General features: G+C 38.1%; 1 protein-coding gene across 1 annotated transcript in view; it reads left to right on the forward strand.

Moving 5' to 3' along the window:
* Positions 1-24,408, forward strand: part of FAM91A1 (family with sequence similarity 91 member A1) — a 42,863-nt gene extending 18,455 nt beyond the window's left edge. The window contains exons 13-24 of the mRNA XM_021688780.1: positions 206-318; positions 654-740; positions 2,997-3,129; positions 7,371-7,519; positions 9,281-9,415; positions 9,562-9,675; positions 13,587-13,659; positions 15,250-15,399; positions 17,369-17,473; positions 17,988-18,111; positions 19,410-19,479; positions 21,474-24,408. Of these exons, the coding sequence (XP_021544455.1) occupies positions 206-318; positions 654-740; positions 2,997-3,129; positions 7,371-7,519; positions 9,281-9,415; positions 9,562-9,675; positions 13,587-13,659; positions 15,250-15,399; positions 17,369-17,473; positions 17,988-18,111; positions 19,410-19,479; positions 21,474-21,659 (1,439 nt within the window). The 3' untranslated portion in view covers positions 21,660-24,408. The remainder of the gene's footprint in view (positions 1-205; positions 319-653; positions 741-2,996; positions 3,130-7,370; positions 7,520-9,280; positions 9,416-9,561; positions 9,676-13,586; positions 13,660-15,249; positions 15,400-17,368; positions 17,474-17,987; positions 18,112-19,409; positions 19,480-21,473) is intronic.
* Positions 24,409-25,496: the final 1,088 nt, after the last annotated feature.

A 25,496-nucleotide genomic window follows, 5' to 3' on the forward strand; every position in this document is an offset into this window, starting at 1 on the left:
TGAGTACTTAAAAAAAAATTTTTTTTAACTTTCTCTGGTGGAGATAGGACTGGGGCCCCTTAGGACTATAAAATTGCTTATATTTCGTTAAGTACTTCTCAGTTATTAGATCAAGTTGAAATGCAATTCTTTCTCATTCCAAATGGTGAGTGAAGAATAATTTTCATTTACTCGATTTTAAATTACGATTTTTTTTTTTTCCCAGCTGACACAGCCAGTGTAAGCAGTTTGAGTTTATCTACAGGATATACAAAGCGTATTGCTTTTCTATTTGACTCAACTCTTACTGCCTTTTTAATGATGGGAAATCTTTCACCAGTAAGTCAAATTCTTGCTTAAATATGACAGTGTTTAAAGATTAGATGTAAAACAGTTCATGCTTTGAGATCCTTTTTTTAAGTACTGGATTTATTCCTGAAAACACAAAATGCAACTGTCTTCGTTTTGTGTTCCTTAGAGGAGTATAGTAACTTTTTAGTGAGGGTTAGCCTCACACCTCACTCATCTTTAACTTTGATTATATTGGAAAGCATAATAGAAATATAAGATGTTACGTTTCATATAGAAAGAGAAAATTAGAACTTACTCATAATAGACTTGTATAAGGTTTTAAGATCCATTTTAGTTTTTTTGTTTTTGTTTCTTTATGCCAGAACTTGAAAAGCCATGCGGTCACAATGTTTGAAGTTGGCAAACTCTCAGATGAGTCTCTGGACAGCTTTCTTATAGAACTAGAGAAGGTAAATCTGGTTGCTCATTATGGGATGTCGGGGCATTTGGTACCGTTCCTTGCTTGATTGTGTTGACTTTTGATGTATTCTTGCTTATTCCTACCTCATTCCTCACCTTAAAACTGCAGTGGTCATTTATACTTAAAAATACTGAGTGGATGAACAGATTTTGTAATTTGCAAAGTGGTTTGTGGACCTTATCATCACTTAGCATGATTTGGTTTAATGAAATGGGGTATGGTGGAGTGCCTGGGTGGCTCATTCGGTTAAGCATCTGTCTTCGGCTGGGATTGAGCCCCGCATCCCTCTGCCTCTGCCTGCCGCCCCCTGGCTTGTGCTCTCTCTCTCTCTCTCGATAGCTCTCTCTCTGTGTCAAATAAATAAAATCTTAAAAAAAAAAGAAAAAAAGAAATGGGGTATAGAAATAGTCTATGTAAGTTTTTAAATTACATTCTTCTAAAATAGCTTTTTATTTTTTTTTTTTTTTTGGTATGACTCTCTAAGATCTCCTCTTCTGCAGTTTTATTTGAAGTTTTTATTCCCCTTGTCTTAAATCTGGAGCAGTGTCCCTGGATACCATATTTATGTCCACTCTCACTATCCCCTTTAGCATCTTGAAGACTTCAGCTATATTTGCTCTTAGGCATCTCTTCCCTTCCCCTCCCTCCCGAATGAAAATAGCCCTAGTTGTCCTTAGCTCTAAATCTTGATTGTCCTTCATGGTTTTTCCTGGGTTTTTTTGTTTTTGTTTTTTTGTGGGTTTTTTTTTGTTGTTGTCTGCTGTTTATGCTAATAGTTTGTGTGCTGAATCTCTTCCTTAACTAATAATTTTGTACCTTTTGTGCTTTAGTGATGAACTCTGTATATTAAATGTGCTACTTCAAGGATTTTTGATGATTTCATTAACTTCTTTATGTTAAAAAAAAAAAAAAAAGACCATAACATTTGTTCACTCTTCCTTCTCCATAGGATTTTTTTTTTTCCATAGGATTTTTAGTTTGATAATGCAGAATTATAGTTGAGATAATCCTTGCTATTAATTGGTCTCTTTCATTTTTACCTTTATATATCCATTATTCCCTCAGTGCTTTTAATATCTTGTTAATTCCATTTCTCATATATTGTGTATCATCTTTTGCCAATAAATTTTTTATTTTCTAGCACATTTTAAGTTCTGTTTTCCTGATTTTTATTTTTCTCACCTCAACTAGTCTTTTATCATGTATAGCAAATTAGAAGATCACTTTATTCTTTATATATCTATATCCTGTTGTGCCACATAGCCATTCTTGGGAAAGCCTTTTAGTCTGAAGTTTAGTTGTTAAAAATAGTTCCTTAGCTATTTTTTAAGAAGCCTTGTCTTGATTAAGCTTAATTGATCTTATATATTTTTTAAGATTTTATTTGAGATAGAGTGAGCAAGAGAGGGAGAGAGAGAGCATGAACAGGGGGTGGGGCAGAGGGAGAGGGAGAAGCAGGCTCCCCCCTGAGCAGGGACCCTAAGATCATGACCTGAGCTGAAGGCCAACACTTAACTGACTGAGCCACCCAGGTACCCAGTTGATGTTATTTTTTTAATGCCAATCTAATTTAGTCATTTTCCCCTACAGACCTTTCTTTCCATTTCCTGTGTTGTTTCTGGGATGTATGTATTTTTACATATTAAAGAAGTACCTGACTCAGTGTCAGAAGAGCACAGGGGTTTTGTCCACTATTCTGTCCCTGCATCCCATACAGGTCATACCTAGCACTTAATAGGGACTTGGTGAACCCTTTTTAAATGAATTTAAGCTGTATATTCAGTAGTGTTGAAACAGCTATGTTGAATCACATACTCCATTGTCCCTTGCAGCCAGTGATACAGAACTGTGGATATGGTGATGAGAATTAGAAGCATAATTGGTGACCATGGATTGGAGTACTTTTCTGGATGAAGCAGAATATAGATTTTAGCTTTTTTTTTTAAAGCACCCTATTTGAATCATATGTGGGAGGTATAATTTATATATAATGGTATAATTTGGCATTATTTGGTTGCTTAAAATTGTTAGTTTTACTTACTGGGATAATTTCTGTCATCTTCAAAGATGTATTCAAATGGAAACTCAGCCGAGATTTAGGTTAAGGTTTGTTTCAGTATTGCCTGGGCAAATTTTTGGTGTACTGATTCTTAATAATGTCTTAATGTCTGTACTATATGGCTATTATATATTAGGATGAATGGTTTGAGACTGGTATTGCAAAATTTATTTTCTCTTGGTTTAGGTTCAGAGCACTGGTGAAGGAGAAGCACAGAGATATTTTGATCATGCACTTACTCTGAGAAACACAATATTGTTTCTGCGTCATAATAAAGATCTAGTTGCGCAGACTGCACAGCCAGACCAACCCAATTATGGTATGATAAATGTACTTGATTTTGAAAACATGACTCTATGGAACTTCTTTCTAAGAAATTAAACAGGTCATGCTCGCTTATTTAATCATCGCTTAATGCATTTTGTGTAGACGGCATGTTGAATTTGCAACTAGAGGCTTGTTTTGTGACTTTCTTTGCTCGTCAACTCTTTTTTTTTTTAAGATTTTATTTATTTATTTGACAGAGAGAGAACACGAGAGAGGGAACACAAGCAGGGGGAGTGGGAGAGGGAGAAGCAGGCTTCCCACCGAGCAGGGAGCCCGATGCAGGGCTGGATCCCAGGACCCTGAGATCATAACCTGAGCCGAAGGCAGACGCTTAACGACTGAGCCACCCAGGCACCCAATCGTCAACTCTTTCTTGTTTTACTTTTTCTCCTTTCTTAGGTGTCATTGACATTTGTAGTATCTCAATCTGCTTAGTAACTACAAAAATCGTTGGAGTGTTAACTTGTTTAAATGGCTGGATGGCATTTAGAACAGGCCTCAGTTTGAGGGGTGAACAAAGCCAAAATTTAGTTGATTTAGGAAGCATAACACTTCCTGAATGAAAGATTACATTGTATAAAAAGAATAAGCAGGAGCTTCTGATTGAAATGCTGTTGTAGTATTTACTGAAGTATTTTACTTTAAAAAAAAAAAAAGAGAGCGAACAGAGAAACTTTTTAGAGAGTAAAAGAAAGAAGACAGTGGCAGTTTTAATCTGTGATGAACCCTAATGTGGCTCTTGCCCTGGGGTGCACTCTTGGGTGTGGGATAGATTGGGGGGGTTCCCAAACTCTAGCTCAATGGACGGTAGGTCCTGAGTAGGGCAGTGCCACTCAGGAATGCATGTTTTTAAAAAGATGACATGGTTTGGGCACCAGGGAAGAGCATTTGGCTCCAGTCCTCACTCATTCACAAGAGCTGCATCTTGCAACTCTGTGAATTCTTAGCACCACGAGAACATTGAATTTCACTCATTCTTTCATTTACTTAAAAGTTCTGTTTTTCTGGCCAAGAACCATTGGTTTCTGAGTCATATCCATTTTCATTCTAATTCTTTCACCAGCATCCGGCTTTCTTTTCAGCCCAATTTAAACATTTAAGGATGGAATCAGTTGTCACTTCACAAAAGTGGTCGCAGAGGTGAGGTCAACTGGGTAGTTGAGCTGAGTGAAGCTGGACACACTCAGTTCCTCGTGACTGGCTTCTTCAGCCCTAGCATGTCAGGGTCAGAGTTCTACTTTAGCAGAATTAGGACTGATTCCATGCTGGGGCTCTTTCTGAGATTATTCACAAGTAGTTATAACTGAGAATATTAAGTCACTAAGTGCCAAGAGGCCAAACCACTTATTCATAAGCATTCGTTAATAGTAACCATTTGTTGGCTACCAAGTAGATCATGTGACCTTACAAGCAACACAATCTTGAAGATGTCTTTATATGTAAAAATCCTGAAATTACTGGGACTTTTTAGTGATTTAGGGAGATAATGGGTTAGAATATTTGAAATACTGTTAGAGACATCTTGAAATACACCATTCTTTCCTGCCCATCGTGGCGTCCAAGAATGTTAGTGCTAGTGACCAGGCAAGTGTAACTCATTTTATACATAAAGAAAGCGAAGTTTGTATTGGTCAAGTCTCCTGCCTATTTAGTCATAATGGCCTATATGATTAGTCAGTGGAAGAATTGGGACTTAAATCCATGTTTCTTGAAAAAAAAAATTTTTTTTTTTTGCTCTATCCCTTTTATTATCTTCTCTTGAACATTAAACTTTTTATCGATTCGTTCATAAACAATCTATTGCTTAGTAGTCTGGACTAAACTTTGTTTTTCACCATGAATAGTCTATGTACCAAAAAGTTAAAGTTGAACGAAAAACCTCAACCGTATCTATATGAAAGTAGTTAAGTATTATTCTAACTTTTGAGGTTGGTTTGATAGTTGACTGTTTTTGGTACCTGTTAGATCTTTCATTTCTCACTAAGATTTTTTTATCTGACATTTTTTCACTCATGGTTGTGATTTCTCAGTTTTATTAAATTTGTTCTTGATTTGTTGTACGTAATCAAGCATAAATTTCTCGTTTTTTTTTTTTTAAGATTTTATTTATTTATTTGAGAGAGAGATTGTGCACGAGCAGGGGGAGGGGGAGAGGGAGCCTGACACGGGGCTCATGACCGTGGGATCATGACCTGAGCTGAAGGTAGACGCTTAACCGACTGAGCCACCCAGGCACCCTTTCTCTAGTCTTTATAGAGTTTTTCCCCTTCTCTCCTTTTCCTAAGCCACCTGCTCAACTCTCATTTTACTTCAGAATGAACCTCACATCTGGCTCCAGCCAGACCTGTCTTACAGCCGCTTCTCATTCTCCTGCCCCCACCTTGTTTGTCGGCTGTATGTAACAGATGCTCTTCCTGACGTCTGTATGACTCTCTCTCCTCCATTATCAACATTTTATTTGGAAATATTTTAAATTTACAAAAAAATTTTAGGAATTCAAGAATAGCATAATTACTTTTAACCCAGAATTTGGGAGTAAGTTGCATATCATGGTCTTTCTCCACAAAACTGTTCAGGGTACATTTCTTAAGAATAGGGTTATTCCCTGACATCAGCTTGTCTCAAATGAATAAATAAAATCTTAAAAAAAATAGAAGATTTAATATTGAAAAAGTAGCCTGCCATTCGTATTCCAGTTTATTAGTTGACCTAGTAATGTCTTTAATAGCATTTTTTCCCCCTCAAGTGCAGGATCTAGTTTAAGATCTGATACTACATTAAATTGTCATGTCTCCTTTATCTCCTTTATTCTGGAACAAATCTGTAACCTTTTTTTGTCCTTTATGACATTCTTATTTTTTAAGAATATAGTCCCTTTTTGTTGGTTTTACTAGAAAGTTTCTCACATTGGGTATGTGTGATGTTTTGTTGTGAGTCCGGAGTATTACCTAAGTAACGTCATGTTTTTCTAAGGGTATGACATTCGGAGGCATGTGATTTCCGTCTGTCCCCCATTGTTAGTTTTGATCACCCAGGTTATGTGTTTTTGATTTTTCTACTATATAGTTAAATATTCTCCCCACCCACAGTGACTAAGTAATCTGTGGGCAGATACTTCCAGACCATGCACGTATCCTATTCCTCATCAATCTCTCCCCCCCAGATGGACCATCCAGTGGTGGTCCTGCCTGAACCATTCTTTACTGTGATGGTTGTAAATTGATCATTTTTTCCAACTCCAGTTCTTCCAGTAACAGTTGGGACTAGGCATTGTTTTATATTTTCAGTATAAATTGATGAATTCCTGTTTTTTTTCAGTGGCTTATAATTAATCACTGCTCTCCCTTTATTATTTGTGTGCTATACTTGTGTCCGATTTTGCCAGTAGGATTCCCTTCAAGCTGTCTCCAGTTTCCTTGTGCTATGCCTCCATCTTTTAAAAAAATCTTTACTTTTGGAGCAGTTCTTTACTTTCTGGCAAAACAGTCTTCTCTTGTACTTCTGTCTCAGTCTTGGAATCAGCCTTTTCTCCTAGGAGCCTGGTTTCTTTTACTAGAATATGGTATTAAAGACCAAAGTGCTGGGGCTAGTTGTGGTCAGTGCTTCTGGGCCCTTCCAGCAGACCATATGTTTTTTTTTGATTCATTCTTGCTTGAGGGCGAGATGGGCTAACTTGGTCTCCTGATGTTTCAGCCTTACCTATCTTTTTTAGAGAACAAATAGGACTGGTATTTTAGGAAAGGGTTAAGAACGGGAACACTGAAAATCTGGTACATGCTGAGGGAGTTCCTGCTTTGTGGACCCGCAGACTTGGGCATATATTGTTAATGAGGAATGTTCCTATACCAGATTCTGAACTTGGCCATGAAGCTCTTTGCAGAAGTCGGGGGAGGCCAGGACACAGCTTTTTTGTGGCATGTAAGTCTTCATAATATGCCACTGCCCAGGAGCGGCTGGGGATAGAGAGGAAGTAAAGTAGAGCAAACACATATTTCTAATGTAAAAGGAACGCCAGTAGACCAGGGAATTCCTAGGTCAGGGAATAAAGACGGTTAGCTTTAATCTTAAAGTGTCTTCGTGGTTTCCGAGGGAATTTGGCACTTTATTAATAGAGATACTCTGCCTATTGAAACAATATTTAAACACCAAGGCAGTTACCAGTATTTTATCTTAGACATTGCTGTTCCACCTTGTCGGTCTTCCAGCCTACCTATATGCTTGCTCATAATTCAGGTTTTCCTCTCGATCTGTTGCGCTGTGAGAGCCTTCTTGGTTTGGACCCTGCAACTTGCAGCCGAGTTCTAAACAAAAATTACACACTGCTCGTGTCCATGGCTCCTCTCACCAATGAAATCCGGCCCGTGAGCAGCTGCACCCCTCAGGTAAGGAGCCACTTGGAACACTGCAAATGGTGTCCTTTCACACTTCCTTGTGGTGACCTGAAGTCAAACTGGTTTACCAGTTTGACTGTGTTATTTCTCAATTTGCGGATGCCAAATATTAAAATCAGTAACTCAGAAAGTAGTTTTGTATTTTATGCTGTTGTAAGATGTTCAGCTTGTGATATAGAATTGGTATGTTTTACTCATGTATTATCTAGTGACTTGTGGCACATTGAAGTTTTCTTGATGAATGCAGCATTTTATTTTACTTAAAGATTTTATTTGAGAGAGAACGTGAGTATTAGTGGGGAGAGGGGTAGAAGGAGAGAGAGATTCTCCAGCAGACTCTGCACTGAGCATGGAGCCTAACGCAGGGCTCAATCTCAGGATCCTGAGATCATGACTTGAGCTGAAACCAAGAGTCAGATGCTAAATCTACTGAGCTACCCAGGTGCCACATTGATGACTGCAGTATTGTATTTTGTTTTATTTATTTTATTTTTTTAAAGATTTTATTTATTTATTTGACACAGAGAGAGAGACAGCTAGAGAGGGAACACAAGCAGGGGAAGTGGGAGAGGGAGAAGCAGGCTCCTGGCTGAGCAGGGAGCCCAATGCGGGGCTCGATCCCAGGACCCTGGGATCATGACCTGAGCCGAAGGACTGCAGTATTTTAAAGAGAATGTTTTAGATGCTCTAGGAAGGAAGCCTGGATTGCCTTCAGGGATAAAGTCAATTTAATTAGGAAAAATAAAATGTCTTAGAAATGGGTCTATGTTTGCTAAATAAGCCGGAAAGGAAAGATTGTGCTTGAAAACTAGAACTCTAGGTATCTCAGAATTGACTTATGAACATTACTGCTCGTCTTTTTAAAAATAAATTCGGTTGTGTATTTGTATACTTAGCAAGGACATAGTGGCCTATACCATTTTCAGAGAGTGGGGATCATGTTGCTGTTCTTCAGTGTTACATCCTGCCTGGTCTCCTAGATGTGTGAGGTTAATGGTGTAGAAGAAAGGAAGGGATCCTTGTACAAGGTTGATTTTAATGCTGTGCTCCCACACCCCCAAATTTGTTCTCTGTTCAGTAGGTGTGGTTATAGGTTGGCATTTACCAACTTTTTAAAAAATAATTCTTCGTGTGCTCCCCCCGCAACCACATATACATACTTCCTCCCATTCTGTAACATGACTTCTAGGCATAGTAGGATTCCATGAACTGAATGAATGGTAAGATGGATGGAAGGTTCGATAGCCCCTTTTGTGAAAAATCTCACGTGATTAATGACAGTAACTAGCACTTTGAAATAGAGCTTATTATATGACAGGTGCTGTTTTAAACCTTTTTGAACAAGCTTGTAAGCTTGTGTCTTTACAAGGTAGATATTTTATGGCCACATTACAGAAGAGCAAAGTGAGGCACAGAGAGGGTAAATGACCTTCTTTTTTTATTTTTTTTATTTTTATTTTTTGGTAAATGACCTTCTTAAGATGATATAGCTTAGGGGACAAAGCCAAGATTCAAACCTTGGTGTTCTGCTCCAGAGTCCATTCTCCCAATTGCATAAGACGTGCTTTCTCAGTTCTAGGATAAAATTGAAACTGTTTGAATGGAGCATTTGAAATTTATTTTCATAAGGATAATAGCAATGAACATTTATGTGAGGCAGTAGCTGTTTGTAAGACCATTCTTGGTCCCTTATGAGATTTGGCTGCTTTAGCTAAGTATTACAACTTTCTCTTCCCCGTTTTGTGATCACAGCATATTGGACCAGCTATCCCAGAAGTCAGTTCTGTCTGGTTTAAACTATACATTTACTACATCACTGGGCAAGGACCGCCATCTCTTTTACTGTCCAAAGGTACAAGACTTCGAAAACTGCCAGATATATTTCAGGTATGTTGTGTGAACCGTGTTTCTTTCTTTCTTTTTGAGGAGGGTAGAAATTGGTAAGCAGCATGATAGTGACCTTCTTAAATTTTTTTTTTTTTACATCTCTAAACGCCATTTTATTCATCTTTTATTCATTTTTTTCCCCCTAGGGTTATGATCGATTACTCATAACATCTTGGGGTCATGATCCTGGGGTAGTTCCTACGTCAAATGTGCTCACGATGTTGAATGACGCTTTGACACATTCGGCAGTTTTGATTCAGGTACCGTTGCTTTATTTGAAACAACCAATTTTGGATTTTGATTTTGAAGATTATAGTTTGTCTAGCTTTCTGCCGAGTCGCAGTCAGATGTCAGTAATTTAAAATTTGTAAAGCTGAAATGCAAGGGATCAGCTGTGGGTTTTTGTCCTGGCCTTTGTCTGGCAGTGCGGGAATCGCAGAAACAACCTGGACTTTGGAGTTAGACCCAGCCTTGAATTCCAGCTTCCTCTTTTGCTGCCCATGTGGCTGTACTTACAAGAGCTCTGTTGAGCTAGAATTCACATAGCATACAATACACCAATTTACATCGTACCAACTCTGTGGTTTTTAGTGTGGGTGCAGGTATCCACAGCCCTCTCCATGCTCATTTTAGAACATTTTCATCACCTCAGAAAAGAACTCCTGAACGCTTAGTTCTCACTCCCCTATTCCCCAGCCCTAAACAACGCTGATCTACTTGGCTCTCTCTCTAGAATGCTGATTCTGAGCATTTCACATACATGGAGTTACATAATATGTGGTCTTTTGTCACTGACCTCTTTCACTTTGTAGAGTGTTTTTGAGGCTCATCACATTGTAGTGTGTATCAGTCCATCATGAATCAGTACTGCATTCCTTTTTATGGCCAAATAAGAGTCCCTTGTGTGATTAGACCACATTTTGTATTTCCATCCATTGCTGATGGACATTTGGGTTTCCACCTTTTGGCCATTATGAATAATAGTAACCACTGTAATATATAAATGGTCATTTATAGGTTTTTGTGTGGCCGTGCTATCATTTCTTGTCGGTATGTGGCTAGGGGTGGAAATGCTGGATCATATGTTAATTCTATGTGCAACTGTTTAAGGAACTTCCAGACTGTTTTCCAGAGTGGCTACACCATTTTACATTCCCACCAGCGCTTGGTATTATCTGACTTGTTTTATCATAACCCTCCTAGGATGTGAAGCGGTATCTCATTGTGGTTTTGATTTGTATTTTCCTGATGCCTAATGATGGTGAGCCTCTTTTCATGTGCTAATTAGCTGTGTGACATTTTGAAGATACTTCTCTTATACTTAGTTTCCCACCTGTAAAACGGAGATGGCAATATTTACTGTATAGCAACAAAAAGTAATAGTAGCAGCTAATGATGACATAAGCAGTTTATCGTCTTAGGATTATTGAATGAAATAAGACTGTGTGAAGTGTGCAGCGTGCATTCTGCTTCGTTAGTAGGTTCTCCATAAAGATTTCATTAATTTATTCAACTAACAATCATATGTGCCATATTCTGTGCTAATTAATGTGGATATACAAATAAGACACAGTCTCTGAGTTTAAGGGATTTAAGTCTGGTGGGAAATGTTGCATAAGCAGTTAGTTTCAGTTTTTTGCAGAGTGAATAGGATTATATATGGTGCAACCATTAGAGAATAGTACCCAGTTCAGCCTTGAGGCAAGGAGAAAGGCTTGGGGGACACTCATCAGAGACAGTGAGACTCAGGCTGAGTATAGAAGGATGATACAGAAGAGAGCCAGGCCAGGCAGAAGGGTTAGCAGGAATAAATCTCTGGGCAGAGATTTTTTTTTTTCTTTTTCTCCACTGCTACTTGCTCAGTACCTAGAACAGCGCCTGGCTCAGAGTAGTTTCTCATGAGGGTTGTTGTAGGCAGGCCCTGGAGTGTAGTGTACCTTGACAGTTGTGCTACAGGGCTTAGACTGTACCCTATAGATTGATAGCAGCCAGTAAAGGGTGCTGAGCAGGGGATTTCTGTGGTCAGTGTGTTTTGGGAAGATCGCTACCCAAGTGTGCTACCCCAACCAGTAGGGTAATAAGAAACCTGAAGCAAGAGGTCCAGTTAGGATTTAGTATAGGAGTCCTGGCAAGAGGTGAGGACAGCCTAGATCAGGGAAGTAGTAATAAGAATTGAAAGGAAAAAAATGGATTCAAGAGTTATTACAAATTAAAATTGGTAGACTTGATCAGATGTCTGAGAAGGATATGAGAAGAGGAAGAGAATGATTCCTGGGGTATTGGCTTGTGAAGGTGGACGAATGGTGATATCACTACTTGAGAGAATAGAGGAGGAAGAGCCAGTCGATGGGGGTCAGATGATGTGTTGTGTTTGGTGCATGTTGAGTATAAGGTGCCTGTGGGACATTTAGATGGTGGAGCTATCTAATCGGTAATTGAAAATATTTTGAAATCCAGACAAGAGTTGAATGGGAGACACTGACTTGAGTGTCCGCATCAGCACGTGGAGGCACTTGAAACCACGGTTAGCCTACACATTAGCCAGGAGGGAGGAACACGGAGCAGGGGTTCGTGGTGGGAGATGACGTAACGGAATGGGTTAGGTGTGGGCTTGAGTCCGTCTGCCTAAATCCACATCTTGATTCCACCACTTAGTAGGGGTCTCGGGTGAGTTCAGTTATCTTGAATTCCTTTGCCTGCAAACTGGAAGTAATAACAGGTCCTGTCTTAAAAGGTTGTTGAACTTTGTGACCGAATCGCATAATCTGCATGAAATGGGTAGAGTCCTGCACTTAGCACACAGGAAGGTCTCCTGAGATGTTCGCTGTGCCCTGGCAGTGGTAGGAGAAGCAGACAGAGGAGTTTCAGTGTTGGTTGCAGTGTTTTGTTTTTGCGCAACAAGAAGGCCTCCTTTAGTAAGTGGTATGGAAGAGATTCACCATGCTGGAACTTAAAACAAAATTAAGAGTTTGATTAAAGCCATGCTGTCATCATAACAGTCTTGATCAGGGTTTAAATCATAACTGTACCAATGAAGTAGAAGGGAGCTGTCTGAAGAAATATGTTCAAGTTGTTACATGAACTATCTTAATGAGTGCGATTATTCTCTGAAATGACTTTTTTCTTTTATATCGGAGTACTCTGAATTTCAATAATGTATAGGTTTTTTTGAAAGGGAAAAATGCAGAGATCCCCAGTGTTAACTTAAATTTTCTATTAGAACACCTCTAAATGCACATGAACATTAAGTTCTTCATGCTTATTATTCTTACACCAAAACAAATTTAGGGATTTAAATACAAAAATACACTTTAAAACTAACAGAATTCAAATGAACATTAATTGAATGCAATGGCTAAAACTAAATTATTATGTGTAGCATGGGAGTGGAGTGGTTAGATTTTTCTTAATTTTTGAATTGATAGAACCTTCACATGATTCAGAAATAAAACACTATTAAAAGATGCACAAAGTATCACTGCACTTCTAGCACTATCTGCCCCATTCTCCTCATTTCTCCTCTAAATCAGATACATTTATTAGTTTCTACTCTAGCCGTCTAGAATTTCTTATGCATGCGCGAGGCAGCGCACAGTGCCATCCCCATGCTTTTTTCACTTAGCAAGTGGAGACCTTTCTATTTCAGTTCGTAGGGAGCTTCCTCTTTTTTCTCTTTTTTTCTGCAGCTGCCTTGAGAATACATCCATTAATTTATTTAACCCTTATTGAGGGGCTTATATAATTATATAATTTTGAATATGTGTCACGGACTGCAGGTTTTTGAGTTTTGCATTCCGAGTTCATGGTGCACCAGGTGATTGATGATGGGATTCTTTTACCACCGTCCTCTCTCAGAACTACAGCTAACCCTTGCGCGAGTGTGCTTGATTTCAGTCTTCGCTTGTCTCATACCTCATGTACCTGTTAAATTGGCCTCTTTGTTTTTCATTAGCCGTATGCTCCATTGGAGATAGGTGGCCTTATAAGTTAGTATGCACTTAAGATGGTCTTCACTTGCTGGAGAGAAAAAAACTGTTGAGAACTTTTTAATGGAATATTAATGTAGGATCTACCGTCACATGGCGTAGTCTCATTTATTGTTTGATTATCTGTTTGTTCATGGAAATACAGGTTTCTTGTATACCTTTCAACTGTGTTTCTTCATGTTTAGGGACACGGTTTGCATGGGATAGGAGAAACTGTCCACATACCATTTCCATTTGATGAAACAGAACTACAAGGAGGTATCTTACTTTTGAATTATATCTGTTTGACCTCTTTATCATTAATCTTTGTCAATAGTTTGGTAGAAAACATAGTAGGAAGTGAATTCTTAAAATTTTTAAGTTCTAGGGTCTTAACATGCTGCTTTTAAAGAGTATTAGCAAAGATGGGGGCGCCTGGGTGGCTCAGATGGTTAAGTGTCTGCCTTCGGCTCAGGTCATGAACCCAGGGTCCTGGGATCGAGTCCTGCATCTGGCTTCTTGGGAGCCTGCTTCTCTCTCTCTCTCTCTCTCTGTCTCTCATGAATAAATAAATAAAATCTTAAAAAAAAAAAGTTACCTGGATTAAAACTGATGTATATTCATATAGCACTTGTATTTCCCACTTCATGTAAAACTGCTGTTCTATAATCTTACGTTTCTGGTTCTTAAAGAAGAGCCACATTTTTTATTTTATTTTTTTAAATTATTATTTTTTTTTTATTTGACAGAGACACAGCGAAAGAGGGAACACAAGTAGGGGGAGAGGGAGAGGGAGAAGCAGACTCCCAGCTGAGCAGGGAGCCCGATGTGGGGCTCGATCCCAGGACCCTGGGATCATGACCTGAGCCGAAGGCAGACGCTTAACGACTGAGCCACCCAGGCGCCCCAAAGAAGAGCCACATTGCTTGAATATTTAGAGAGCCGTGAATGGGTCAAGTAATCTAACTTAGGTTGATTTATGTAAGAACTTAATGTTCTTCCAAAATGATAGTCACCACTCTCCCTGACTCCCTCCAAAGTAGGGAAAAAGGAAGGTTTTTCAAATATTTTTTTCCTCTTCACATAGCTAGACTGCAGAAGCCTTGCGTTTGAAATTCAGTTCTCTCTTTTGCCTGTTGTGAATAAATGTGCATGAAATTTGGAGATGAATTTTCTCTTCCAAAAAACAGCCCCTTTTTCAGAAATAAGTACTTCTCTGCAATTAAACTTTGCTATTTAATCCTTTGACACTTTATAGATTCTGTGGGAAAAATATTTGTTCACCTGAAGATATAGGCTAGGGACAGTAGGATCTTAAAATTTATAAAATCTCAAAAACTGATTAATAGATCTCTTGCCTTGGGAGATTGTTGTGTGAATTATAAAAGAAAGGAATCTTCGTTTTTGAGTATAATGCATCTTTCTGTTTATAAGTTCACCTATTTATGAGGACTTGCACTAAAATTTAAATAATTTACTAAGGATATAATTTGAAGTGCATTTTTAGCTTTAGTTTCAATAAGAATAATTTTACTTTTAAAAATTTCTCAAAAATATGGTGTGTATTTAATACATTTCCTAGCAGAAGCCCAACAAGTAAGCATTTGAGGCAGAATAGAACCACAAAGAGAAGCCTAGAGAATTTGCCCCTGACTGGTCCTATTTGCTTGCTTAGCAGTTAATTTGTTTTGATACAATAAATGCCTCCTGAAGGCTGTAAATAATACGGGTACACCATCCTTTCACATTCACAGGTAGTTCTTTGTGATAGATTAAAGTATAAAAGTAGTTCTAAGAATTGTTTAATAAAAGTATGTTTACATTTTTGATGTTGTGTTATAATAATGTGATGTCAATCTTTGTCCTTAGAGTTTACTCGTGTCAATATGGGTGTTCATAAAGCATTGCAAATATTAAGGAACAAAGTGGACTTGCAGCATTTTTGTGGATATGTCACCATGTTGAATGCTTCTAGCCAACTTGCAAGCAGAAAACTCAGTGACGCTTCTGATGAGCGAGGTCAGCCAACAGTTGGGTTCTTTGAATTAAGATCATTGTATGGGGTATATCGCAATCTTAACACTTAAGAAGCAGGGAGACTTTTGTGGGGATGTTGAATTATTTAATACTTGGTATTTTTTCACTAAGGTGAGAAAATATTCTGTGACATCATTTGGACAAGTATCAGTTGTTCGAATGGAGAAAATACTAAGTGCCCAGCTAAATGGGTGCTGGCCTGGGGTTGGAGTACAGAATGGCTGTGGGGTATTAGCCCTTTACTGTCATCTCCATTTCTGTGGGCTTTCAGTTAAGTTCTTTTGTGGAATGATGGCTTCAAAACTTCAGTCTCTGTCTAAAAATGTTCCTAAAGTAGAATGAACAGTTTTTCCGGTTGAACCTTTCTCTGTAAAAGGTACCACTGTCTCAGGAACCCCGGCCTAGAATCTTACCTTTGTCTCTTCCTTCTTGTGCCACGCTGTCCATTTAGTTTCCACGTTCTGTGAATTAGTCCTTAGAAATGTCTCTCATATCCTGTCTTCCCTTCTCTCCTTTTTAAATTCACCGTGACTGTCATGCTAGTCTGTGTCCCTTTCTTGCTCATTACCCTTCCTGGCCTCATTCTTCTTTCTGTCTCCAGCACAGCCTACATGTTGACAACAGCTGATTTTCCTTTCTCTTTTTAATTAAAAAATGTATTTTCACATCACCTTCTCCTGCTTACTGATTGTTTCTGCTTTGGCAGAATTTTGGCTTGTAGGCGGCCTTGGTGGCCGAGGTGCCAGCTCTGGTCCATGACTCTAGGAAACCTTTCAGCTCAGACATCTGTCGTTGGTTGACGCTGATTCCCTGAGCCTCTTAGCGTGAAATCCTGAGTAAATATGATTGATTGCTCGCCACCCAGTGCATTGGATTGGCTCCCTTTGAGTTAAATATCCAGCCCTAGTTCTTTACCTTTGGCCAGAGGATCTGAGTAAATTTTAACAGTTGGGTGCCACGTATCACAGGGCATTTTCCAAACAGGGGGTATGGCTTAGGCAGTCATTTCAAAACATGGCTGCTACAGTCATGTTTTCTTTCTTTCGTCCCACAAACATTTATGGAGTACCCGCTTAGATGCTGAAAGGATTGAAATTACTAAGACCTAAGGAATAAAAAAAACCCTAGCAAGGGAGACAAGCCAGTGAATCAGCTTGCTGTGTAGTGTTAAAAGTCTGTGATAGAGCTTGGCATCAGCTTAATGCGCTACCATAGGACAGAGAAGGTGTATCTCAGCCCAACTGAGCTATCAGAGAAGGCTTCTTAGAGAAGGTAAAGTTTGAACTCAATTTTGAAAAGTGAGGATTTGGGTATATAAAAGATGTTTGTTTATTTGGAGGGTAGCAGCCTTTCAGGCAGAGAGAATCAGGCAATAGAGCAGCTCATCTTGGCCAAAAGAAAGAATTTGTTGGAAAATAGTAGAAAATGAGAGTAGAGAAGTAAGTAAGGTCAGGAGATCTTGGAGGATCTTATGTGCTGGAAGATAGGAAGAGTCCAAGAATTTTGAAGAGGAATGACATAATCTGACTGCATGTTTCCATGGGGATGGAAGCAACTTCAGTAATGATCTAAGTGAAAGTCTGAACTTGAGTTCTGCCTTTTGAGTCATTTCCTTGGGCCAGGGTTTCACCACTTTGGCACTGTTTACATTCTGAGCTGGATAATTCCTTATTGTGGGGGCCTGTCCCGTGCAGTATAACATGTTTAGCATCCCTAAATATCAGTAGCATCCCTATCCCCATTCATGACCTTTGCATCAGTCTCCAAACATTGTCAGAGGTCTCTTGGGGGACAGGATTGCCCCCTAGTTGGGAACAGTTGCTTTAGGCTGAAGACCCTTCGTTCTCCATTGTCATTCTTGTTGCTGGAAGTCTTCTCTTCCGTTAGGGCTGATGGATGACTTGTGCTAACTATGAGAATCCTAATACTGTGTATGTCCTCTCATTGCAAGGAGAACCTGATTTGGCTTCTGGCTCAGACGTAAATGGGAGTACAGAGTCTTTTGAAATGGTCATTGAGGAAGCAGCTATAGACTCGGCAGCAAAACAAAACTCTGGTAAGGCTTTAAGAATTATTTGCAGTTTTAGACTAGTCTCTGAGATTTAATAACTCTTCTGTTAAATCATTTGGATGTCATTTGTCTGTTCTGATTATCCATAACAGGCTTTTTAATAAGTATTTACTAGGAACCATGTTTATATATTTAGAATAACAATGAAAGTGTTACAAAAATATGACCTGAGAACAGTGACTTCAGTTTCAATTTTCCTGTGTTAAATTCTTTCATCTTGTCGATGTCTTGCAGTGTCTTTTTTTTGGTAAAAGGCCATTTTGAGCATCTGGTGAAAGCTATGTACCTTCTCCCCAGAAGCATGTACATACTCAATAAAGATTCTTTCCTGTTGCAGAGATTCTCTGACCCCCTCTGAATCCTCTCCCCTGCTAAGCCCATTGGTGGACCACAGGGGTGGGAGGAATCTGAAAATTTCTGGACGTCTGTTAAGAAACCCTGGTCAGTCGTAATATATGTAAACACATACGTGATTAATTAACTATATATCGTATTGTAGTTGCCACAACAGAAGCGGATTGGGTTCCTCTCGAGCTGTACTTTGGAATTCCATTGTTTAGTTCTGAATTAAATCGGAAAGTTTGTAGAAAAATTGCTACACATGGCCTTTGCAGAAAAGAGAGGTAAGGGTTTATGTTCATTGTCATCTTTCCATCTGTGAGACCTTTAGGCTGTCAGTTGCCACATCTTATTTTCTTTTATTTCACACGTGAGCATAGTAATTGCCTTGTGTTTATTCGTTGATTGAATAAAGATTGCTAGTTTAAGGGTTTACTATATTTTTCAAAATTAAACTTCAGCATCTCAAAAATTTGACACATGCAAACATTGGGGGCACATATTTTGGTTAATTTTAATCATGTTAACTTAGTTACCAAGATTTGGTAAGAGTGTGATAAAATTAGCATGCTTATACGAGGTTATGCCTAGTGTTTGTAATGTGTACGTGTTTGTAGAACATTTCCCTTGTGCCCTTCTGTCCCTCTGAGCAAACACACACTCAAGTTATGTCATGTAAATAGCGATTATCTCTTTTGTTGGAATTATAGCTGAATTTCTAAATTTTCTTCAGTTTCCACATTTTCTAAAATGAGCAGATATTACTTATCAGAGGTGACATGGAAGTTTTATCTCGCATGCCGACTCTGAGCCATTGGGAGCCATTGCTAAGAGGCAGTGTTGTAAAAGTTTTGTGACTGTTGAGCAGAGAGGAATGTCCCTGAATCTGATTGTCGTGGCAGGGCTGCTGGGAGAGCTGATGTCCACAGGTCTCCTTGACTTCTTCATTTAAGAAAACAGTTGGATAATAAGTAATTCATTCAGTTGGCTTAATATACTTTATCAGAAGATTAAAAGTACTCAGTTGACACATAATTTCAGTAATTCTCTGAAAGTCACCTACATGAGTAAAAAAAGTAGGAATACTATACAGCTTTAAAGATTGCCACCATAATTGTTACCAGTTTCCATATTTGAAAAATATTTGATTTCAGTGGGTTGATGTGTAGTAAATCTGTCAGACTTTTTATCAGCATGTATTTTAAAATTAATTTGGGTATTTGAAGTTTGTATCATAATTGTCATTCCTCCTTGAGTTTTCATTTTAAAAGTTCTCTTTCATTTAACATTTATATTTGCTAATAGTATAAGCTTTTTCTAATAGTAACTTCTCAGTTTTGGTTTTATACATGATTTTTTATTTCAAAATGGTCTTTTTAGGCACTATTAACTCCCAGTTTTAGTAATATTAAAACTGGCAGAGATTTCATTGACGAGAACCATTGAAATTTTAAGAAAATTTTTATGTGATTAATCAGAATGTATTTACATATATAAATGCATTTAAGATGCTGAAATTAAACTCTGGTGAGATATTCGTTCTTGTCATATTTGTTTTAAACTTTTTACCCCTGTTTTCCAGCCTTCAGAACCTCTTACATTCCAGTAGAAAACTCTCTCTACAAGTCCTTAACTTTGTTCACTCATTCCAGGTAACAAAACAAAAAATCCAAATGGTGTTTGCATAGAGCTTTATAGGATTCAGAACACTTCCGTGTTTATCTTGGGCCTCCGCAGTAATGAAATAAGCATTAATTTTAATTGATAAATAAAGGTGTTGAGATTTAGGAAGTTCATTTTCTTGCACATGATTTACTGGCCGGGTGAAGGGGGTCTAAAGCTGGAACTCTCTGTTCTGTGTCAGTGCTTTATTCAGTAGAAATGTGGTAAGCATCTACCATGGGCCACGTACCATGCTAGGTGCTGGTTCCTGGGTACGATACTGTTCCCTTATCTGCAGTGATTCTCGGTTGCTGACAGGGAGCTCTTTGTAGCGCAAGCCAGTGCTTTAGACCTTTTGTCTTCCCGCTTCGCCCGGGGAAAGAAAGGATACTCTGTAGACTTGATTTGTAGATGAACTTTTTTTTTGGACTGGAGTATTTCTGTTCAGAATATCTGATCCAGTGTTATAAAATCAGTAGTTTGGAGTTTTGTTTCATTTATTTTTTCAAGAAATACTTGGGTCTGCTCTATGCCAGACCCTTTACTATGTGCCGGGGAAGAAGTGCTGTCCAAGACACTAGTGGAGCTTATAATGATGTTTGAGACAGTAAATAGCCAAGTAAACGTTGAATTATGTAAGTAATTAAAGATTTCAGTAAGCACTTTGAAGGAGCCAAACTCCTTGGAATCTGATGGAATCCAAAGGGAGACCTGATTTAAATGGACAGAGATGATATATAAACTGAAACTTCTAAGGGATGGAAAGGAGTATGCCATGCAGGGCTTAGTAGGAGCAAAGGTCCTGGGTCGGGAAAACACTCTGTGTACAAGGAAACGAAAGAAGGCTGGTGCGGCGGAAGCCTCATGAAAGTTGGGGGGTTGGCGAGAGGTGAGGATGAAGAGTAGGGGAGGGCAGGGCCTTCTAGAGTATGGTAAACAATTTGTATTTTATGTTGGAGTGCAAAGGGAAATTATTAAAGACTTTTAAACAGGAATGACATTATTTCTGATCTACTGTTTTAAAAGATTAATTACCGTTTGGAGAGCAGATTAAAAAGGGACAAGCATAGAAGCAAGACCAGTTCAGAGACCATGTGAGAGTTGTTGGTAGCTGAGCTCCCTTTTGAATTAAAAGTACCCCCAAATTTTGCATGTATCCATAATAAAAGTTTATTATCCGTATGTACTGTTATATCAATAAATTGTATATATTATAAAACATACACAAAAATAGAAATTTTGTTAAGGATGCAGTAATCAATATGGGATTTCTAAAATTTTTATAGTCCCATACCCCACTTTGGAGACCACTGGCCTTGACTATGGTGGTGGGCTATGGTGAATGAATAAAGTAATTTGGGATACATGTTGGAGGTAGATTGCTAGAACCTGGCGGTTAATTCAATGTGAGGAAAAGATTGAGGGTGAAAGGAAGGGAGGAGTCAAGCATGATTCTCCAGTTTCTGGACTAGCTCGATGTGTAGAGTAGGGAGGACAGGGGAGGAGCTTGGAGAATGAAGGTTAGGGACGCGGTAGGTGTGGAGTGGATGGTGAAACACTCAAGAGCCGATGCCAGATAGGTGGGTGTGTGAGCTTGGAGTCCTGGGGAAAGGTCTGTGCTAAATATGAGAATCTGAGAGCCCAGGAAGCCCATGGAGTGTTCTGGTGCTTGATGCTATGTGAGGGGTTTTTAGAGATTAGGTCTAAGAATGAACGTTTGTCTTCTCTTACAGTCTCATGGCCCATTATTTCTATTTATTTCTAAGCACTTGTAGTCTGACTTGTATTAGTCATTATCGCATGCGGTGATACCCCGCCACTGATGATCTCGGCGTCTGTGAGGTAGATCTTTGCGTCTCCCGCAGTGCTTTGCATTCCATAAACATTTCTTGGGTCATCAAAGTCCGTATTTATAATGAGCTATATGAAGTGGTTTGGTAAAGTGTTGGTTATAGGATTTTTCTCCTGTTCCTTGATCTTTTAGGAAGGTGCTTCAACCCTGGATGTTCCCACGGAGGCCAGCTTCTCCAGCGTGCTCTCACAGCCCTCCTGCGCTGAGATGGGAGTTCCACTTCCTGCAAAGAACTTAATATTTAAAGATGGCGTCTTATCAGAATGGAGGGGACGGTCACCTTCTTCGCTTCTTATTGCTAATCTCCATTTGCAATAATTTGGTTCCACCATTTGTTGCTCACACTTCTGCCTTTTTTCTTTCTTAACGTTAGCTTTATGGTGCCAGCCACTAAAAAGCATCGTGCTGCCGCAGTGCAATTCACGCTTCACCGATGTAAAAGGTTGGGGAACACGTTCGCGTTTTCTGAAGTTCTCCTCATTATTGCACCTCCTAACGCAACAAAGAGCTTTTTAGCAGCCCGCACTGTATTTTTTACCTTGAGACAATCTGCATTTCTTTTATAAGACTGAGGATATATACTTTATAGGCTTTATGATGACTGTTATGTTTATAAGCAGTCACTATGAATATTGCAGTGGTAATTTTATATGTTAGTTTATCAAACATAAATCTTGTTTAATTTTATATTTTGTTACCTACTCTTTAGGGGATCACGGGAAGAGTCGGAACTCTTCCTCTGAAAAGGCTTCTTGGTACTTAAAGTAGCAAAACTATAAAACAATAAACATCCAGTTTCGAGAGATGATATGATGGGGCATTAAGAATTTCTGTGGGTGTCTGTAAATTATGTATATGAGTTGAACATTGTCGACGGTATGTAAATCAGCATAGTTATGTACAACTTAACCTTGATTTATAAGGTCTCAACTCCGACTATGACTATACATTGACATCTCCTGAGAAGCTTTGGAAAACATTCTGTTTTTAAACCAATGTTTATATGTGGACTTCTGTTGTCACTCACTTTGGGCTTTACATTTTCAGAGTCTTTATGGGAAAGTAGAACTTATTTTCCACTCTTGTTATTGTGGCTGCTGTGTGGTTTCACCCAGACTGGCATTTTGTTTATTAGTAGCTTTACCAGTGAATTGTTATGAAATCGAATTTGATGTTTTGAAACCAAGGATTGTGATTTTAGGTTAGAATTACATATTAGGGGCATTAAGGCTATGTCTTCTGATCAAAAACACTTGGTGATAAACCTACTTTGAAGACATTCTTAGGCAATCTGGATCTTAAATTTATGTGAATCGTTTTGGAGGAACTGATAAAGAAAAGTTGAGTAATTTCAAAATGTTTCTTGAGTCATTGATTCTTTTAGATCTCAAATGGTAATTAGAATAATTGGAATCACTTTCTAGATTTTCTAAGTTATCTTCCTTGGGAAGTTTGTGCAGTGTTATAAGTTTAGTGTAGCTCTTTTCATAGGATAATGGTTTGCTCATTTAAAACTGTAACCAAACTAACTGGTCAGACAACATATATCTAAAACACTTAAAGCATTAGAAAATTTGGGAATGTTAGAACCTAAACATTTTTGCTGATAATTTTTGTTATTTATAGAACTGGTATTTGTGTATTTAACATAGTTCTGGAAATACATGCCTTTCCTAAAACTGTTAACAGAACCATGCATTCAGTACCATGGCCTACCTATAGAATTGAGTATCTCAGAGCAGGTCACTGTGGCGCACACTCAGTGCTGTGTTTTGGGGTAAGTGCAGTAACCTTTCCTTTTCTACTTTGTCTTATATGAGGTAGAAATCAAGTGTATGTTATAAATGTTTGTCTTATTATAAAAGGAAAAATACATACCAATATTAAAATAATTTACGACTGTGAATCACCCATTTATTTTTCCAATAATTGATATTGTACATTCCTAGTGCTATTAGGTATGTATGTAACTTTTACAGTTTTTCAATAGAAAGTTGTAAGTATTTCACTTGATCAGGGCTCTTTAATCTCATTTTCATTTGCTTTGTTTATATCAACTGTAGTTGTTTTATTTATTCCTGTATTAACAGTTTAAGCCTACTGTAATGACATGTACACTAATAAAGAATGGAATAATTAGTAGTTGTTGGCAGTGAACCCAGTTGGTAGTGAATTGAAAACTTAAAATATGGGAGTGATTTGCTGCTATATTTCCTTCGAGAGATAATGGAGGAAGAATTAGAACCTAATAGTGATCATGAATTTTAGGGAAAGTACTGGAAAAACAGGTGGACAACTCTGGTTTCTCCCATGAATGAGGAAAGGTTCTGATTCCCAGTTGAAAACCTCTCGTACTTTTAAGGAGGGAGAATCTGCTTTTTCGAGCTGTTAGTAAAATGTGAAAGCTGCTTTTGTGCTTTGCTTTATGAATTTGGCTTTGTTTCATCCATATGTTAACTCATGGGAAGATGCATCTCCTAATCCTACAAGTGTTGATCCAGTTCAACAAAACGTTAAATTTTAAGTGTAGACTTCATTTGCCAAAGAAGACTTATGAAAGAATTTTAACGTAATTTCATTTGGCTTTGTGCTACCTCCCCTTTCTTTTCTCCCCTTAATGTGCTTAAACCATGGGAAACATTCATTAAAAACCAAGAGAAAAATATCAGAAAGGGCACAGAATTTGGTATGGTACAGTTTCACCTCTCAGGTGGGTCTAAAGAAATGCAACTTTATGTCATTTAAAAACATATCTGATTTTCTCGATTCCTTTCATTCTTTCATTTTAAATATGTAATCAGATGATTTTGTATTCGTTATTGGGAATATCAGTTTCTTTTACTTAATGTTGTCAGTCTTCTCTGCCATTCATGTTTCTATTTTATGTTCAGTGTTTCAGATACAGTTTGTATTTAAAGATTTTAAAGTACCAAAACTCTGTAACTGAGTACAGTGGATTGTTTTTCTGGTATGATGTTAATATTCTGGAACAAAGTGTATAAAGTGTTGTCAATTTGATTATTGACACATATAATATGTTTACAAATAAACTGTGGTGTTGATCAAATTACTGCGAAAATGTGTATATAATCTGTAAGTCCCTTTCTTAATATTAAATACAGCCGTGCTTTCAGTGCTGTGGCTTTCCTATACTTTTCTTTAATGACCTTTTCATTTCAGATTTATAGGAAAGTTGTAAAGATAGTCCAGAGATGTTTCCTATACCCTTCCCCAAGCTTCCCCTAATGTTACCACCTTATAAACTATGGCCTATCTGTCAAAACTCAGAAATTAACCTTAGGACAGTACTATTTACTATACTGTAGACTTTATTTGGTATTTATCTGTTTTCCACTAATGTCGTTCTGCTGTTCCAGAATCCAGTCCAGGACACCACATTGCATTTATTTAGTCATTGATGCCTCCTTTGTCTCTTCCAGTCTCTGACAGTTTCATAGTTTGTCACGACCTCAACACTATGAAGAGTACTGGTTATTTTGTAGAATGTTCCTTAATCAATGGGTTTGTCTGATGTTTTCTTGTGATTAGATTTGAGGTTATGCTTTATCAGGAAGGATACACAGAGGTGATGTGCCCTTCTACACATCATAGGGTACATGATGTCAGTGGGCATTACTGGTGATATTCCTTCATTGGCTTAGTTGGTGTCTGCTAGGTATTTCTACTGTAAAGTATTTTCCCACTGAATTACTAGGTCTAGCCCATAGTCAAGGGGAGGAGGGTAGTATCTATATATATTATTTAGAATTTTTCTTAAAGTTTGTTCCTCTTTCCTATTTATTTGATCCTTTGTTTATATTAGTATGTGATCATGGCTATTTATTTTATACTTTAGGTTAAAGTCTAATAGTGTAAATTGTTTCAACTTAGGCTTTTGGGAACTCTTTGAGGTTGACTCCTAAATTCTTTTGATGTGCCTTCATTTTTTTTTTTTTTAAGACCATATTTTTACTTTCTAGCAATGCCAAGTATTACCTGGATGCAGGACCTAGAATTAGCTGTTTCTCCAAGAAGCCCTGGTTGCTTTCATTGGAGACTGGTATGTAGATACCAAGATCTGGGTGTTGGGTGTGCTCAGTGCTACTGCTTTTACGCCTTTTCTGTGAAATGTGCTCAGAGATACTAATAGGCATA

Source organism: Neomonachus schauinslandi, chromosome 4, assembly GCF_002201575.2.
Source record: "Neomonachus schauinslandi chromosome 4, ASM220157v2, whole genome shotgun sequence".
Lineage (NCBI taxonomy): Eukaryota > Metazoa > Chordata > Mammalia > Carnivora > Phocidae > Neomonachus > Neomonachus schauinslandi.